Raw genomic sequence first — 19,472 nt, 5'->3', positions numbered from 1 at the left:
ACAGTTAATTTGCATATCTCGCTGATTAGCCAATGAAAAGGGTAGTGGTCGTGCGCCAATTACCATGTTTCTCTTTTATTGGTGTAGATGTTTGGAGAACTTCTCTAGCCATTCTTTAAGTGTTGATTTGCTGATAACAAATTCTTATAGCTTTCAGTCATCTGAGAATGTCTTCATTTCCCCTTCATTCATAAAATATATTTTCACTGAATACAGAATCCCAAGTTGACAGTTCTTTTCTTTCAGCATTTGAAGAATACTATGCCACTTCCTTCTGGTCTCCATGATTTCACGTGAGAAAATTTACTATCATTCAAATGAGTAATTTGAATAACATGTCTTTTCTCTCTGGCTGTTATCAAGTTTTTTTCCCTTTGTCTCATTGTATTTAATATCATATGTCTTGCCATTGACTTACTTGGGTTTATCCTATTTGGAATTTGCTTAGCCTCTTGGATGTATATGTTTATGCTTTTTATTAATTTGGAGTTTTCAGTCAATACATCTTCAAACATCTATGGAGTTCTACTTTCATGACCTGGCTGCTTGCCCTTTCGTTATTGTCCACATGTCCCTGGGACTCAGTTCATTCCAGTCCATTTTCTCTCTGCTGTTCAGATTGGTTAATTTCTATTGATCTATCCTAATGTTCAATGATTTTACCTGCTGTCATCTCCACTCTACTAGTGAGCTGATCCAGGTAGCTTTTTATTTTGGTAACTGTATTATTTCAGTTCTATAATTTCTATTGAGTTCTTTTTTATCACTTCTATTTCTTTGATGAGATGTTTTATTTCTTTGCTTGCTTCAAGAGAATTCCTAACTGCTTGTTGAAGCAATTGATAACTTCAACATCTGATTCATGTCAATATTAGCTTATGTTGATTGTCTCTTCTCACTCATATTATGGTTTTTCTAGTTCTTGGATGACGAGGAATGTTTTATTGCATTCTGAGCATTCAGACTATATATTATGAGACTCAGTATTATTTCATCATTTTTCTTAACATTTTGTCTCTGTTGAAGTGCAGCACAAAACCATGTGGGTATCAGTGGGATGGAAAATCAACTCTCTGTTCAGTCCCACTGAAGCTATGGAGAGTTCTCTAGAGTTGTACCATTGGTGTTTGGCTGAAATAGGAAAGGTGTTGTCTCAAAGGTTTTCTTGGATACACCACCCTTCTCCTTATCATTTAGCTTTTCTTGAAACGTGTGTGTGTGTGTGTGTCCATATGTGTGTGTCTATTGCTGGTTCAGGAGGGAGTCATCTGGATTGCTCTATTCGGGTCATATGGGAATCAATATGGAAATCCAGGGAGCTCACCTCCATGTCATTAGATTAGGTCATGTACAGGGATTTCTATTTGTAAGGGGGAACGTCTAATTGAAATGTGGCTACTCCATACTGGCACAATCAGAGTCTGGATTAATTTTTATATTCAAAACTACTCCCGTCTTCAATACCCATACAATCAAAGAGAATTTTAAATAAATTTTTAGCCCATCTTCTCTAACAAGTTTTTCAATCATAAGACTTGGTGTCTCCAAATATCAAACTGGCTCTGTTCATTGGGAAGTTACCTAAAGAAAGGCCTTAATCGTTTGAAGCATCTTTCTTAAAAATATATTTTTATTGATTTCAGAAAGGGAGCGAGAGAGAGAGAGAGAAACATCAATGATGAGAGAGAATCATTGATCAGCTGCCTCCTGCACAGCCCACACTGGGAACTAAGCCTGCAACCTGGGCATGTCCCCTGACTGGGAATCAAACAATGACTTCCTGATTCATAGGTGGTTCAATAACTGAACCACGCTGACTGGGCTGAAGCATCTTTTCTATTTAATGTCATAAGCACCATCACTGAACACCTATCTGAGGTTTGGAAATATTCCAATGCTGCTATATTGGGGAAGGGATGCAACCAGACCCAGGCAAAGACCAAACAAAGGGAAAGTCCCTAGGAAAATTCGCTTGTAAGGTTTATGTCATTTTTTCCTACGATAGCCTAGAAAATGGCCATAAACCAACATTCCCTAGATACACTTGTTCTTTGATCTACAATGTACCTGCTCCTCTCTCCTAAGAACAAAGCTTGCTATGGTATTTCTTCCCCTTCAAATTGAAGCTTGGAGGTCAATTCTGGTATATTTTCCTTCTCAATTGTGTTCTAAATCCTCTGTCCTTCACTTCCACAGAGATGCCCAACCAGGTTCTTCTACCCCCTGCATCTTAGCACCAGTGTCACTCACATTTGGGCCAGGAGGTCTCCCCACCCATGCACAGTGCCTCACAGAGGCCTACCTGGGCCACTGTCCTCGGCCACCTCATAGGTCTGCACTCCAGGGCTGATACATCATTTTATTGTATCTATCTGGCAGTTACAACAAAACAAATGTGAGCAACAGCAGCTATGAATCCCAGGAGGTATGACATTGTTGTCGTTGCAGCTACACCTTCAGCCTAAATTGTCACCTGGCCCTGTAGGAGTAGTATTGGTAGCAGTGGTGGGTGTGCTAATTTAAAGATGGCCAAAAGGAAATAATATTTATTTTTATAGAAATCTATTCTGGCTGTTTTCTTAGGATACTCCAACTGGAAGGTGAAATTCTACCTCATTTCTTAAGGTACTCCTTTAACCTGTCTTCCTTTTGTTCCATAATATTTAGGGGGCAGGCAATACTTGAAGCATTCAAGATACAGCAGAGAGCAGACATCATCTCTATCCTTGTAAAGTTTACCTTCTAACCTGGGAGACAAGTTACCCCAATAGCTACATCAACAATTATTTAATCAATTATTTTAAAAGCAATAATAATATACCAAGTGACAAATTTTCTTTAAAATCTCAGCAACGGTCATATTTTTTCAATGGTGTCAACCCAGGTGCCAAGCACAACAGAAGATGTGCTTTAGAGCAAGAGAAAGAGAAAACCAATGCAATTGTTTCGGCATTAGCAAGCATCTGAAATCCATGCGATCATTGTAGTGCCATGATTTCCTCCTGCCTCTTCCTAACTGTTCACACACAAGGGTCCTGTGGCCCTCAATGGAAGAGCAGAGCATTTGATGAGTTTCTAAAGGTTAACACATAATTATTTTAAGTGATGATGTGCCCGCCCAGCAGCAGGCCTTACCTCCTTGTTCGTCCTGTCGGCTTGCACCAACGTTCCATTCAGGCAAGGTTCCACATAGTGAAGCTCCTCATTATACTGCAGAGGGAAGAAACAGCCAAGAGGAAACAATTAAGCATTTAAAGGGTCCAATGTAATAATTTAAGGCTACAAACACACCAACAGAAAAGCAGCATGATCACAGGCTCAATTCATTCACCTAAGGTGACTTTTCCAATTGGTGACCCTGGAGAAATCATGCTTATGTGCCAAAGACAGCCTTGATTCTTTTCTAGTTTGAAGAAGAAACTTCTCGAGCACGTGTTGGTCTGGCAGTGTTCAGGGTGTACAGAGTTAAATGATAATCCTTCAGGGGTAGCTCCAAGCATGGGGGCTCCCCGGGCATGGCTGACAGCACACGGCCCATGTGGGATCTAAAGGGCGTCCCAGACTTGGGCGAATAGACCTGCAGCTCCTGCCTTTGGCCTCATGGAGCCAGGGAAGCACGTGTGGGTCACAGGTGTATGAGGACAGAATAGAGGAGAGGCCTTGATGTTCCCTGGGCACTCTGGGGGGCTGCGCAGGTGTTGGCCACGACATTACTCATGCACAGTGACACCACCTTCCACACAGGTCAATGCCTGCCTTCCAATCATGCTTGATCCCAGAATACACAGAATAAGACCATTTGATTTTGTCCAAAGCTCACAACTAGGAAGTTAAAATGTGAGTGTTCTCCTCTTCATTTCTCTTATCAAGCATGATTCTCTGCACTGTAGCTAGACTTGTCCTTCCAAACTATAAATCGGACTATGTCATCTCCCGTCAACCCCATTCACAGCTCCCACTGCTCTTCAGATGAACCTGCCCAGGCGTTGGCAAGGCTCTGGACCTGGTATCTGCTGACCTTTCTAGCACCTTAACTCAGTAGTCCTCCCCCATGAACTCAGCACAGCCAGCCCTAATCCCCTCACTCTGGCATCTGCTGGCTAACTCCTGCTCATCCTCCAGCTCAGCTCATTCCTGCCTCCACTGTAGCCCCGCTCCTGAATCCTCCCAAGTCCTAGTTACCTGGTGCCTGGTTCCCTCACCACAAGGTGGGGCCACATTGCAAGAATCCATGTCTGATTCTGTGTGTTCCCTGTGTGCGGGACAGCACAGGGCTGGGCCCCCAGCAGGTGCCCAGGAACAATTTGTTCAGTGAGAGTGTCAGGGCACTTCTTCATGGACCAAAGGCCTAGCCCAGGCTTCCTGAGGGAAGGAACCAGAACCATCTCACAGGCCCAGATCTCATGCAAAGTCTGGCTAAGGAGTTTGGACTTTAAGCTTGAGGACACAGAGGACCATGGAGGACTGTGAGCAGGGGTGTGAGGGAAATAAAGCGATGAGCCTGGGACAACTGCTCTGGACACACTGCAGAGATGGCTCAAGAGGACCAGACCAGCCGCTGCTGCTACAGCTATGGAGACTAATCGGGTTCCACGTGCTAAGGTGCTTATAAGCAAGTCGGAGTAGTGATAATACTAACTCTTCATCTAGACACAGGCTAGACTTCATCCACACGACATTTCAGCCTCATGTGGGAAGCCCTTCCAATTGCTTTCCCTTCACAGATAGGGAAACTGGGGTAGAGCAAGGCTGACCAACTTGTCCGAAGTCATACATAAGGGGTGGAGTCCAGATTCAATCCCAGATAGTCTAACGGTTAGACTCTAACCCAGGGGTCCTCAAACTATGGCCCGCAGGCCACATGCAAATACAAATATTGTATTTGTTCCCGTTTTGTTATTTTTACTTCAAAATAAGATATGTGCAGTGTGCATAGGAATTTGTTCATAGTTTTTTTTTTTTTTTAATTATAGTCCGGCCCTCCAGCGATCTGAGGGACAGTGAACTGGCCCCCTGTTTAAAAAGTTTGAGGACCCCTGCTCTAACCTCACAGTCTCTGACTTCAGGACGACCACGCCCCCAGGGCCTCCTCTCTGATCCCCAACCCTCTATGTTTGTCATCAGTCTGGCTTTTGCTCCTTCTTTAGCCTTTGTTCTTAGTGTAGACATACAAAAGCATTTGAAAAAGTATAGCTCCACGGGCTTAGAGCTTAGATCTCTTCTGGTGAAGCATGGAGGGAAAAATACATTCATGCAGTTCTGAAATGCGCCATTGACAAATGGGAGCGTCACATTTCATGACCAAACAGAACATCATCTCAGGATCCGTAAAGAGAGCGCACAATCCAACCTGAAGAAGAGCTTCCCCAACGTTTTCAGTTCATATTGGACTGAAGAGAATAAAACAGCCCTCCCCCTGCCTCTCCCCCCGCTGTTGACTGATTTGGTTCAGGGTGACAATATGTCTATTCCTAAAGCCTAAAGCATAACAGTCTGAACCACTCACAGCTATCCGGACCCCTCTGCTGGATGCATGCCTACATAGCCTATCTTGCCTCGAGGGTTGGTCAAGTGACTCATTTTCAGCCAATGAAACCCGAAGGGGTAGTTTTCTGGGCAGTTTCAATGAATTATTTTCCCCTCTATATCCATGCCTTCTTTCGCACTTGGGATGCTCTTATGCAGTTGCAAGTCATTTTGTAACCATGAGGGGACAAGATGAAAAGTGGAGAGCGAAGTTCAAGAAGACAGAGTGGGAAGGGAGCCAGTGTGGGTCCCTGAGGACACTGTTGAGCCACTACCACTGCCGGCCCTCAGGTTCTCCCCCGAGAATAGGAGATACCTAGATGCTGCAGCAGCTTTTAGTCAGTTGTTTAATAACCTGCAGCCAAAAACTTCCCGACTCCATTTCCCAGATAAATGTAAACACTTCATCTGTGTTCTGCCTAATACACACTCTCAAAGTTGATTCTTGTGGTGTACACTCTGAGCTGGGAGTCAGGACACACATCCAGTTCCCACCTCTGCCATGTACTCACTGTGTGGCCTTGAGAAAGTCACTAAACCTCTCTGATCCCGGATTCTTATGCATAAAAAGGTGCTAATTCATCTTCTGTTTATCCTCCAGGGGTCCCTGTGAGGATCCAATGAGGCAACAGACCTGAAACTGCTTTGCTAATGCAAAGGTCTGTGCCTGTGGGGGGCCGCGGAGAGGACTTAAAAGTAAAAAAGACCAAGAAGTTCTCGCCCTCATCAGGGAGGAACATGTGCAGTAATCAAAACCATGCTTGCCTTCGCTGTGTGAGCTGGGGCCACAGTGGAGGAATCTGCTCTTCTGAACCCCCGCCAGCTTGTTAGTGGCATCATCCAAGCTTGCAGTTGACTAATTTCCCTTGACTGCGTCAGGATAAAGCTACACTGAGCAATCTGGTCTGCAGCACCAAAGGGAGCTGGCTCAGCCGTGTGAAGGAACGGTGCACCCCAGGCAGCTGCGCCAGGGGGCCCGCTGGCTGTGCAAGCTCACCACGCTACCCCGGAGCTCCTCCAGGGGACACCAAGGGTGTCCTGCCTGTGCAGCTGCTTCCAAGCTCCCAGCTGCTCTCTTTCACTTCCGCATTGGTACGAATGTTCCCTACATTTCTACTCTGTGATGTGTGTGATGTGTGATGGCCATATTAATTCACTACTCCAGACCTGGGCACCTCAGCGCTACGAATGGTCCTCCTGCATCCTTACTCAAACAACCAGATAGCAATAGTCTAAGGAAGAAAGGATGCGAGTGCACATGGTCACTGGCAACACGGAGTCTGCTTCTGTCATTTGCTTTTTTGCCTTCCCACTGCCAGGATTGAACCTAAAGAGAAACTCGACCAATCCCTTTTCCCCCAAAGCTGTACATTGTTCCTCAAATTTCTGGGTCATGGGTAGAGTCTCTTAGCAGAATAGCAGGGGGACCAAGCAACCCTGGAGATGGTCCAGCCAGCCCACCAACCATACTCTGAGGAGATGGACAAGCACTTTCTCCCCTTAAAGAGCTCAGAAACAGCCATATGGACACAGAGCCTCAGGCACTGCTGGTTTCCCTCTCCCGTCCTCTTGTCTGATTGGATCTCCTCCTCTTGTCTGATTGGATCTCCTCCTCTTGTCTGAGTGGATCTCCTCCTCTTGTCTGAGTGGATCTCCTCCTCTTGTCTGAGTGGATCTCCTCCTCTTGTCTGAGTGGATCTCCTCCTCTTGTCTGATTGGATCTCCTCCTCTTGTCTGAGTGGATCTCCTCCTCTTGTCTGAGTGGATCTCCTCCTCTTGTCTGAGTGGATCTCCTCCTCTTGTCTGAGTGGATCTCCTCCTCTTGTCTGATTGGATCTCCTCCTCTTGTCTGATTGAATCCTCTCCTCTTGTCTGATTGGATCCCCTCCTCTTGTCTGATTGGATCCCCTCCTCTGATTCGCAAAGGCTAGGGCAGTAGGAACTAATGCAGCTGAGGCAGACTGGTTGGGTTCAAATCCTGGCTCTGCCACACACTAACTGAGAGCCTTCGTGTTTATGTTGGAAAAATTGGGGATTAAACTGAACCTCCCCCTGATCTCACGGTGAAGATGAAATGAGATGATTCAGTAAAGACTCAACATAGAACCTGGCTTATAGAAACAGAAAGAAAGCATCTGGCACACATGCACAGAAAGAAAGAGACTACATTTGTGAGTGTGATGTGTGTTCCATGGAGACAAAGGCCATCGTGTACCCTCCACCCCCTGCTGGCACTTGCTAAGTAGGAAGGGATGTGGGGGTGATGGCAGTGATCCACTCTGGGGAGCATCTCACAGGCCCCGGACCTCCTCTGGAGAGCACAGACCCCACTCTTGGAGAGAAGTGCTTCACCAGTAGGCACATGTGACTGTAAATACCTGAGACAGAAATCACCCGGTGTGTGGCCACACGCTATCCCTCTCTGTGTCACCTCTGAACCCTCTCGGTGACTCAGGTCTCTGACAGACCGAGAGCCAATACAGTGCAACCAACTCACTGCCCAATCCCCTTCCAGGAAGGCATTTGCTACGGTACTAACCCTTTGTTCCTGTGTTTGCTCAATGAATATTAACTAAGCACCTGCTATGTGCCAGGGACATAAAATACCGGCTAAATTTCCCCATGATCATCACTGTGGAGGGATTATAAACCACTTTTTGTTCCTGCTTTCATCACTAAAAGAATATCCTCATTACATCTGAAGACAATGTCTGCCTTTCTTTTCAGAATAAAATGTGCTTATCTGTGATGCTGCAGTGATCCATCCAAAAACAAAAGCAGGCTTGAGATAAACCCCTGATCTCCTTCAGTCTCAGACTACATCCCACCAGTCTCTTCTTGCAGGAACTGTGCCTCCCTCTCCTCTGTGCAACCATCACACTCTACCCCCTGACACATCACCATCCTTTACCTTTCTGTTGCCCAATCTCTGTAAGCTTTCCCAACATTTCCCATTTTAAAGATACAGCCAACTCCTCAATGGGAATTTTAATGATGATCTCAAATAGGAAGGACTAGTTTTAAGTTGCATTAAATGAATGGCCAGAACATTTTGGTGACAAAGAACCAATGAACTGGATTCGCCCACCAAGATTCAAGCAGCTCCAGCATCGGTGTGCTATCATGTTCCACGCCGATTTGTGTTGGTCACAGCTCAGAGACCAGAGAATGGAGGACAGCTGACTGGGTTCTGGATGATTCTGAGGACGCTAAACCCTGCTTCATTTTGGAAGCTGGACATGATCGATGAAAGCAATGGAGCTTTTAGACCTAACAGATCATCAGTCGCCTAAAAAAGGAGAATGAGTGAAGACCTGGGAAGGTGGAGACTTAAAGGGACCCTCTCAATGCCTCCTGTGCAGCTGAGACCACTTCCGTGTCCACTGTCTCCAAATGACATCCAGTTCCGCGCTGTGGCTGACCATACTTGCTGGATCTGGGTTGACCCTCTCACTCCAGGCCCTTTCTTTCCGTCACTCTCCCATCCACCTACTCCGCCTCCTACAGTCACCCCGGCCAAGCCTGCATCTCCTGGGATGAAAGAGGAGTTTCTACAACCTGCAGGCAGTGCTTTCCTCCTCAATGCTCCTTCCTCCTGCCCTGCCTCACTGCATATGCTTGGTTAATGGCTAACTCTTGTTCACTTAGTCATCACTTCAGCCAAGAAGCCATCACTGAATCTGCAGTTGGTTGCGTGCCCCAGCTCTGCTCTCCCGGCCTCCCTTGCTGCCCCTCTCAAGACTGCACTGACCATGCTTACTGGGAGCACCTGCCCCCTGGTGGCTCTCACACCAACCCTCACAAAACATCAATGCCCACTGCTTAACTGTTAGCACTCAACAGTGTTTGTAGAATGAATAAATAATCAGAACAAAGAAACAAGAAGCAAAGTTGTAGAGAAGTTTACTGACAGAAAAGAACAAAGCCTAGAAAAAAAGAGTTGACATTGAGACAAGAAAAGAAAAAGAGAGGAGAAACTCTACCTTAAAAAAACAGATAAATAAACAAGAAGGAAGTATGTGGGGATGTTTTGGAGAATCCCAAATTCCACAAAAACCCCGCAGAATTAAAATGCTGGCATGCTCATATGACACGAGAAAACTGATGTGGAATTGCTGGAATGCCATTAAATATTTTTATGGTTTTATTGGTGCACTTTTGATTAAATAACCTTCAGAATGAAAATGTGTAGGGATTATGTAACGAAGCAGATGAGCCCACAGTATTTTCACCAACACAAGGAATCCCAGGGAGTTTTTGCATTACAAAAGCTTCTTGTATAATTTGAAACACAACTGGACATAATTAGTAGAATAGAACAAATGAGCACTGAAAGAAAATACCATCCTCATACTTTTAATACGGAATCGATTACTTTAAAAAGCAAATCCACAGCAGGCAAAGCACTGGAGAGATGGTTTGAAAGAAAATTCTGCAAATTAAAACCAGGGCACAGAAAGTTCTGGGTTGAACTAACAAACGATGCTCTTCTCATAAACACGGGCTATAAAAGGCATTTAAGCAGATTTAACAATATCAGCCGGTTAATACTGTATTCATTTAATGCATGGCTTTAGAATCCTGTAAAATCATTTTTCAAATTTTAGCATCTGACAAAACAGAATTAGCACCCTCATTTCTATGATAATATTGTTCATTTAATGCATGGCTTGGAGTTCGACTTCAAAGTGAATCAGAAAAAGATGCCTTTTCTCTTGTCGGAAACATCTCTTCATGCACCAGTGGCTGGACCTTACATTTTAGCTTGGAATGCACAAAATCACTCTCACATTTCAACTGTCCTTTTATAATTCAATCACTTAGTTCATCAGTCTTAGGTAGATTCTGTAATACTCAGCCCATGAAAGCTAAAACCATTTTTAATGTCATCTTTTCATGAGTATTCTCTGGCAAGACCTGGATTGAAAGCTTCTCCAGATAATACAGAAGATGCACTTAGCAATGAACTTAATGCAAACATGCAAAGATGCCCGGAATGGCCAAGGAAAGCCACTTCCACCTTTTCAACCTTACTCCTCCTATCCTCACGATTGACACTGAAAATCAAAGCATGATGATGAATTAGGTTTGTACAAACAAATGACCACAATGCACAAGGGCTTCCATCACTGAAAATAAAGACTGTTTTCTGTACTTTCTCTCTAAAACACTGACATTCCTTCTCAAACATCTACCCAGCAAGCAAGAGAAAGCTGACAGTGCAATGAAGGGTGAGATGATAATGTCCTCTCCCGTAAATGAAACCCAGCCCGCAGAACAATGAATTCAGACAGAGTGGCAGGGTATTCTCGAATTCTTGATGGAGCTTCAAACATTCACCCCCTTGAACGTACAGGAGCCCACAGTGGGGTGGGGGGGGTGGGGGCTCTAGACAGAGGTAAGTGACTGTTTTAGACAGATGGAAGAAAAGCTTGCACCATATTACTGTAGCAATCGTGCTACTATGGAAACAAGAGAAGGTGATGGAGAAATCACAACAAACCACCACCACAATTTGGCAAGGCCAAATTGGTAAAATACACTTCGGTTGAGAGAGACAGTTCAAGAGAATGAAAATAAAGATTTGTCAATTACCAATTGAATATTAAAAACCCTCAAAATTTTGGTGTTGCCAACTGAATGTTTGTGTTCCCCTTAAATTCCTATGTTGAAGCCCTAACCCTGATGTGGTGGCATTTGGAGATGGGGCCTTTGGGAAGTAATTAGGGTTAGATGAGGTCATGGGGGTGGTCCCTCATGAGGGGAACATGCTCTTAAGAAGAGATATGAGAGCCGAAACCGGTTTGGCTCAGTGGATAGAGCGTCGGCCTGCGGACTGAAGGGTCCCAGGTTCGATTCCGGTCAAGGGCATGTACCTGGGTTGCGGGCACATCCCCAGTAGGAGATGTGCAAGAGGCAGCTGATCGATGTTTCTTTCTCATCGATGTTTCTAACTCTCTCTCTCCCTTCCTCTCTGTAAAAAATCAATAAAATATATTTTAAAAAAAAGAAGAAGAGACATGAGAGCTCGCTCTCTCTCCCCACACCCCCCCAACACACACACACACACACACACACACACACACACACACACACACACTTCTTCCCGGAGCACATACAGAGAAAAAGCCGTGTGAGTACACAAGGAGAAGGTGGCAGTCTACAAACTAGAAAGGGAATCCTCACCAGAAACCAAACCCTGCCAGACCTTGATCTTGGACTTTCTAGCCTTTCGAACTGTGAGTAAATAAATTTATGTTGTTTAAGCCACTCAGGCATATTTTGTTATGGAAGATGGAGCTAACTAATACAGTTTCTAAGTGTGTAAACAGTACATCCTACTTAGTGTATTCCAGTAATACTAACTATGGGCATGTCCTTCGGTATAGCAATTTCACATCTAGATTTTACTTAGTAGAAGCACAACCAACCCTGCAAAAATACATGCAGGAGTCCGTTCACTGTAGAAAAGAGATCAGTCACAGCATATGCCCAGCAAAGAGGATGGATTAAAAAGTTAATGTCAACTACAGGTGACAGAATGCTCTGCTTTGCAAATAGATGTGATTACAATATGAGTTATAAAGGCAAGTTGCTGAATATTCTATAAAATGTGATTTTATTTTTGTAGAAAAGTTATGTATGTACGTTCATGTATGCAGAAAAATTTGAAAGAATATGTGCCAAATGAAAAGGGAATGGGAACATTTCTGAATTATTTAAAAAATTTACATATATTGTCTATATTAAAAATAAATCAATGTGGAAAAGTTATTGTTAAGTAGTGATTCATTTTGTGATCTCAGGCTTTTGATATAAATCCACTAACATATTTGGTCCACTCCTTTATCCTTTAGGGAAGCAGAGTTCATGATTTTACTGTAGAGAGTTCATGTAAAAACGTTCTGAGTATCTTTCTAGCTACTGAAATAATTATGTATATAGTTCTAATGCTGATCATTTATGTTGAAAACTAACAAAGAGATGTATAGAGAGGATTAATGGGATTTCTAATAGATTTCTTTATATAACGGGACAATTTGGGGTAAAAAATAACTTTTTTTCTTAAGTGATTTATAATAACTGGCATGTCTACTTTTAATTATCTTAATCACCCTCTTTTCATTATTGAGTTGACACTGTGTGTGTATCTTAATGAATTTACAGAGATTATTTCAATCGATTGGTTTTGTTAACAGAACAATAAATTCTGACTGATAAGAATTCAGGATGTAATTAGTTAGCTCTTCTTATTATGCAAATTTCTGATACTTCTGTAATGAGTAATTAAAGATTAATAAGAAAGATAGTCCCGAATTAGCTGCTTCTTATCTGTAAATGCTTCAGGATGTGTGGGGATCAGGCTTCATTTACATATTCTCAATGACTGGTAGTTAGACAACTTCTATCTGAAAGTCTCCTGGGGGGGGAGGAAAACCCTGCCCCTGGCCATGGAGTTTCACAGGAAGGTGGCTGAACCCTCAACTCCATCTTCTTCACTTCTGCTCAGGAAGTGGAAGGTCAAGCCAGACTGTTTCTGAGTCCTCACTGTGCCCCTTTCTCTGGCTAGTGATCTTCAGCCAGTCATTTCTACCTCTCGGCGCCTTTGTCTCCATGCCACTAAGCACAGAGCGGGGCGAGGATCCAATGATGGAATCCACATAAGACACTTAACAGGGGCTTGCACACAGTGGGCACTCTGTGGAAAGCAGCTGCTGGTATTATTCATTCCATAAATATTTAAACTCCTACTATTTGCCAGGCACTGTTCTAGGAACCAATGACAGTTTAACGAATGAACAAGACTAACCCCTACTTTCATGGAAGCTATGATTTTCTTTCTTTCCCCTTTCTTCTTCGGGGCTTTGTAAAATCTGAAGCTCTAAATCATGAGGCCCTGTGGTTGTTTCTTTTGCTCAGAGTCCCATCACAAGCACACACAGGCAGGAGGACACTCAGTCAAGCCTTCTGCCTAGCGAATAAAAGAGGGTGTCATGCAGGAGGCTGCCAGAAGTAGGGCCCCTTGAGGACACATTCTGCTCAGGGGCTTGGGGGAGCCCAGCAGACAAGAGCAATAGCATTCTCATAGCATGATACATCGCTCTTCAAATAGCACCCTCCCACTGACCGTGGCCTCCTGTGCACTGGCCCAGGGAGTCCGGGAGTACCCTGTGGGCCATGTGATTATATCGGTTTCACAGCTGGCTGGCGGATGACCATTCTCAGAGGTTTGCCCCAGATGCACAACTGTTTGTGGCAGAACCGATTCAAAACTAAGTCCCAACTCCAAAGCCCAAGCTCCGTCCCGCTCACCATGCTGCCTCCCTGCCTGCTACACCCCCTCCACGTCCCAGATAGAGGTGATGAGGCCAGCCCAGGAGGCCCACACAGGAGTACCTGGTTAAGCTCTCCAGGAGAAGGACCGGGCTCACTGTGGCTACACTCTTTGGGAAAAGAGTGACAGGGACATAAAGGACCTGACGAGAATCACACCAGAGAACTGGGGAGGAGATGGAGATGCGCAGCTGCCAGAGAGGACAGCACTGCCAGGCTTGGCTCCTGCATCTCCCACTTCCCAGTGCTGTGGCCTGAGCCCACTGGCTGACACTCTCTCAATCCAAGCAGCTTTGTCTGAGAAAATGCCCAAACCACCCGGACCACCTAGAGTTGCTGAGAGCGACAAAGAGAATGCAAATATGAAGAGTAAAGAAAATGGCACACAGTAGGCACTTAATAAGTGCCACTTTGGTTTCTGAAGATGAGATAAAGTGTTCTGTGAGTGAGTCTACGACTGCTCTTCACTTTTTCCTCATTTTATCATCACGATGGGCATCACTATCACTGTCATCAGATCAATCCAGCTTAAAGTTAATTCCCACAGGAGAAGATCTAGCAGTTTAAGGAAAACCTTGCCACGTCTAATTCTGCAGAGGCTGGCAACCCAGGAAAACCAACCTTGTGCTACCCTTCCAGCAGCAGCTCACCAGCACCTCAGCCTCCCTGAGCCCCTCCAACCTCACCACTCACTGAGCTCACAGGGGACTAGCTGGTCCTCATCCTGGGCATCTAACGCTCTACATACAAAAGCAATAAGACTGAACCGTTGCTACTAAAAGATCAAAGGAACCGAAGTGCACAGAGAGCACAAAGCAGCCGCACTCACAGCGATGATGTTGAAGAAGTCATCGTCCCCCAGCGTGTCCAGAATAGACGAGACCGTCTGCTTGGCGATGGTCAGGCGGAGACCCTTCATGCTGCCGCTGACGTCAACTAAGATGACCACGTCCTTCGGAGAAGTCGCTGCCTGGATGTACCTAGGTCAGGGGAACACACAGGGAAACTGAATCTTGACCCTCTCTGCAAGTTTGCCTTTTAAAAACTAACTGAGAGGTTTGTCCATTTCCTACCATTTTCGGTTCCTGCAGTCAAAGGCAATGACTCCATTCTCATCTGGTTCCCATTTAATCCCTAGAAGAAAAATGGAGTTATAAGAAACCCAGAAACTTCAAATATTTATTCATAGCACTTCAAGGCTGCTCTGCTTTGCTGACTGAGTGGACAGGGTGAAAAATCACATGTGAAGACCAACCCTGGAGCTCATCACGTGCTCCGTCGCCCACTCTGGGAGGGTGCTGCGGGGCTGCCACAGGACAGCAATTAGCCTGAGTGCACTCCTGCCGAGGCCCGCTGGCGGTGGCACTGCCTTGAGTAAAGCTCTGTCCATTGAGGAAGGACGGGCTGCAGCCCCTTTCATGGCTAAAGATAAAGTTAGCCAAGGTCGTTTCTCACTGTCCCTCAAATTGCTGGACGTGGGGAATCATTCACAGGTCTCTGGGCAAGGTGGGCACATCCCTGGACCTGGGTCAGTTGTGCCTATAGTATGGGAGGTACAAGCATTTGATATGTTTCTATCGCAGAATATACACAGGTCTGTTCTTTCCTGACTCCTGTTTTTAAAATCAGGAATTTGGGCCTGGCTTTAAAATAAAATAAAATAAAATAAAATAAAATGGCCCTAATTGTGCTGTACAATGAAGTGTGAGTTTCAAGCTTGGAGGCCTGGAGAGCTTTTCTTAGATGTAAATGGGTTCTAACACCTTTAGCTTCATGGTTGGCAGACAGTTGACATTCTCTGTTTACAACTTGGTTTTTAAGAATAAAACTTTTTTAAAAAGTTTTTGCTGCCTAAAAATAAGATAGAAAATCATTGTTTTCAACTCTCAGTGGTGCTCAGAGATGGAGGATTTGAAACACAGACTTCGGAGTTCAGAACACTAGAAAAATTCTTTTCTATGAGGAAATCGTGACTCAGAGTGTAGCCTTGAGCGTCTCCTTTCCAATTAATAATGGCCAGCCTTCCGGACCACACGGGGCTCACAGCATGTGCTCAAGATAACGCCCCCGAGTTATTACACAGATAACTCTGAGATGGCAGTTTGTAATCCAATGAGTCATTTTGTTCTTGTCTTCCTTGTACCTACATTTCCCATCTGCAAATGTGCCTAATTTAATGAGTTCCCTGTAACAAATCAGAAAAAAGTATGAGAAGCCACTGCCATTGGAAGGCCATTAGGTAATGAAGATAAAATAAAGCTGACATGCTATTGTACACTAAAGGACAAGAATGCAATTTGTTTTAAAAACATCTGACACACCGCTTTGTACAAAGCCAAGTGCAGCCAGATTCATACAGTCTTGACACATTTGCAATTATATCCTTGGTGAGGCTAGGTAATGTTCCACACAGAATTGGTTTGAGTCCAATATAAAGAGAATTTATCTTTTAATGTGTTGACTCATGGTAGGCGGTCAGTGGGTGTTTCTGGAGTTGAACTGTGTGTAGTGTGCTTCGATGGCGAGCATGTCTGCCATCCACCTTCCCCATCACTGTGCTCTACCAGAATAAGAACATGGTCAGTTCGCCCCTCCTGCCCAGCATTTAGGCCTGGGCCTGGGGGACAGGAATTGATGCCACCGCATGCTCTCCTTTGGACTGAGTTCATTTCTCTGCAAGTGGGATTGTCCTCCTCCCAGTCACTCTGACAAGTGAAGGGCAGACAGCAGAGACTAAGAAAGGTGGGCCCAGTCCCTCCTGCCCTCAAGCAGCCTCACATCTAGCAGAAAAGCAGACACTAGGTATGAAATCACAAGAACCAGAGAAGTCAGGAAGGACAGTACCTAAGGCTATGCTAGTGTATAAAGGTGGCTCTAAAAGGAAGAAGGACTTGAGGCTGTGTTAGTGAATAATGGCGGCTCTATACCTGAGGCTATGTTAGTGTATAAAGGTTGGCTCTATTCCTGAAGATGAAGGAGGCTCTTCAAGCTGAGAACAGAATGATGGCACCTTAGGGCTGAGGTAACAAAGGCCTACTAACTGGGCGGCTTGTCAGGAGTGTATGCTCTCACAATGATGGGAGACAGATGTGCAACATCAAGGGCCATGCCCCCTCTGAAGGCTCTAGGGAAGAGTCCTTCCTTGTCCTTACCTTCTGGTGGCCTCGGCGGTCCCTGACTTAGAGCTGCATCTCTGCAATCTCTTTCTCATCTTCCCACGGCTGACTACCCCTGTGTCCCTGTGTCTTCTCCTCTTTTAAGGACACCAGTCACCTTGGATGTAGGTCCCACCCAAATACAGTATGATCTAATCCCAACTTAACTAATTACATCTAAGAGACCCTACTTTCAAGTAAGGTTACATTCCAGGGCTCCAAGTGAGCATGCATTTGTGGTAGAGACACCATTAAACCCACTAATGGGTTAGATTCATGAAACCTAAGTGAGGAGTGGCCACAGGGTGAAGAATACCCCAGGTAAAGAGACCAATGTTTGCAAAGGTCCTGACGCTGAGAAGAGCACGTCAAGTTCAAGGAACTGAAGGAATGCTGGTGTGGCCGTGCCAGTGCACAGATGTTTATGCAGAGGAAAGATCCTGGTAGGAAACTGAGGCCCGGGCTCTCTGAGTCAGGACATCAGTGCACACTGAGTGAGGATGCAGGCAGTTCTAGGCACCGCTGCCCTGGGTGTAACAACAAAAGTCAACCTGGTCTCCAAGTCCGGACCAGATGGGCTTTTGGGTGGGGGTGGGGGGGTCAACTTGCTCAAATCTGACCTTTGGATCAAAACCTTCATTTCACAGCAGGGAATCCAAGGTTCTCCGAGTTCAATAGCTTTCCCTGAGATTTCTAATAGGATGAGAACTTGATGTCCAGGCATTTTCCTAGGGTGTCCCATGAGAAGTTCTCCAGGACGTTAGCATGAGTTAAGTGAATAAAAATAAACCGGGAGGGACATCTGAGGGCCTTTAAGCTGCTTCAGCACATCCTGAATCTCCGGGACTGGAACGGCAGGGGCAGCATTCACCAAACTAATTTGAGCACTGAGCCCCTTCTCCCCAAAACAGTCTCACAACAAAATGTTTTAGGAGAGAAACCTCAGGAAACTCTATTCCAGATGGTACCATCTCCCCAAGGACATATCTACTTTTTAGTATATAAGTTTTTGCTCAGGTAGATATTGTGAAAATATTCAAGTAACTTCAAATCCCAGAGATAGTAATAGTTGGCTCACCAAGATGCAGGGAATTTTGTGATGCAGGGAACTGTCTGTTAATCAAGAGCTACCCCGATGAGGCACCTAACTTCTGGAAGTGCCACATGCCTTTGGGGACCCACCCAGGCTGGATGGGGCATGAATCTCCAGGCAGGAGGAAGGATGCAGCTCAGTAGACTTAGCTGCTTCTACCTGGGCCTCGCGGCTTCACGAGCAGCGCCAGTGATTGCCAAGCTGCCTTCCTCAGCTTTCAGAGGACAGTCTCCAGAACATTCAGCACATCCTTGAGGTGAGACTCAAAATAATGTCAAAATCTCTACTGCAAACTCCAATGCTCAAATCTGACTGAATTTAAAATATTGTACAACATTCATATACCCCATAGCTGGTCCCCCGGAGTCATTAAAACTAATATTAGAGTGAAATTAATTTCATCTAAAACAACATATGACTTCATGTTCTCCTTTAGCACATGCAAACGAACAGCAGGGCCAAGAGAGCAGAGCCTCATCCAGCCTCGTCTGAAAGCTGAGCCACATGCTGCCAATATAATTGCATGTGACAGAAAGGTTTAAGGCAGTCCAACAGCACTAACAACTACAACAAAGAGCACGGTAAACTCCAAATATCTTTTTGGCCTCTCAATTTATTCCTGCCCTCTACCTCAACAAAGGGTATCATTGCTTTTCTTCTCTCCTTAGGGCCAAGTCCTTTCCCCAATACTGCCTTGGAGCTGCTAACGACATCCAAGTCATCTGCACAACCCACCATCTGAAAAACACTAACTATCGCATTGCAACCTGGGATTTCTCTTCCCTATCTGAGAATAAAAGCCCAAAAAGATGAGGAAAGAAAGGAAGGAAAATCAATAGGTAGCAGATGTTGGTTTATCCCTAACTGGGTAAGTTCTGCCCAATTCCTTCCTCGATATTGTTTATTTAGCCCCAAATCTTAAGTTTAAATAAATAGCTCCCAATATAACTTTAGATCTAAAGTAGCTGGTCCACAATGAAATGCTAGCTTAACATGATTGAGCTGTAATCAAATTTGGAATGTCTTCTAAGACAATCTTCAAATATCAACCACACTTCACCTACTGCTAACCCTTGGTGAGGAAGGCGGGCAAGAGAAAAAACAGAAAGTAACACTGTGCAGGGAACCTACTCTTTTTTTTTTAATATATTTTTTATTGATTAAGATATTACATATGTGTCCTTGTCCCCACGTTACCCTCTACCCGCCCCCGGTCATGTCCTCCCCTCCCCCCCATTGTCCGTGTCCATTGGTTAGGCCTATATGCCTGCTCACTGTCAGCTTCTTGAAGAAACCCAACAAAAGCAACAATAACCTTTGCTTTTCTCATAGCTCATCTTGATACAATAAATGTCTGTGCTGCC

General features: G+C 44.8%; 1 protein-coding gene across 1 annotated transcript in view; it reads right to left on the bottom strand.

Moving 5' to 3' along the window:
• The window catches only part of CACNA2D3 (calcium voltage-gated channel auxiliary subunit alpha2delta 3), an 817,122-nt gene that overhangs the window by 444,711 nt on the left and 352,939 nt on the right, over positions 1-19,472 (bottom strand). The window contains exons 6-8 of the mRNA XM_006754680.2: positions 14,934-14,994; positions 14,690-14,840; positions 3,136-3,210 (exon numbers count right to left, since the gene is read on the bottom strand). Coding sequence (XP_006754743.1) covers positions 3,136-3,210; positions 14,690-14,840; positions 14,934-14,994 — 287 coding nt within the window. The remainder of the gene's footprint in view (positions 1-3,135; positions 3,211-14,689; positions 14,841-14,933; positions 14,995-19,472) is intronic.

Source organism: Myotis davidii, unplaced genomic scaffold, assembly GCF_000327345.1.
Source record: "Myotis davidii unplaced genomic scaffold, ASM32734v1 scaffold111, whole genome shotgun sequence".
Lineage (NCBI taxonomy): Eukaryota > Metazoa > Chordata > Mammalia > Chiroptera > Vespertilionidae > Myotis > Myotis davidii.
The sequence above is the reverse complement of the archived record's forward strand: the minus strand, read 5'-3'. Positions and strand labels throughout refer to the sequence as shown.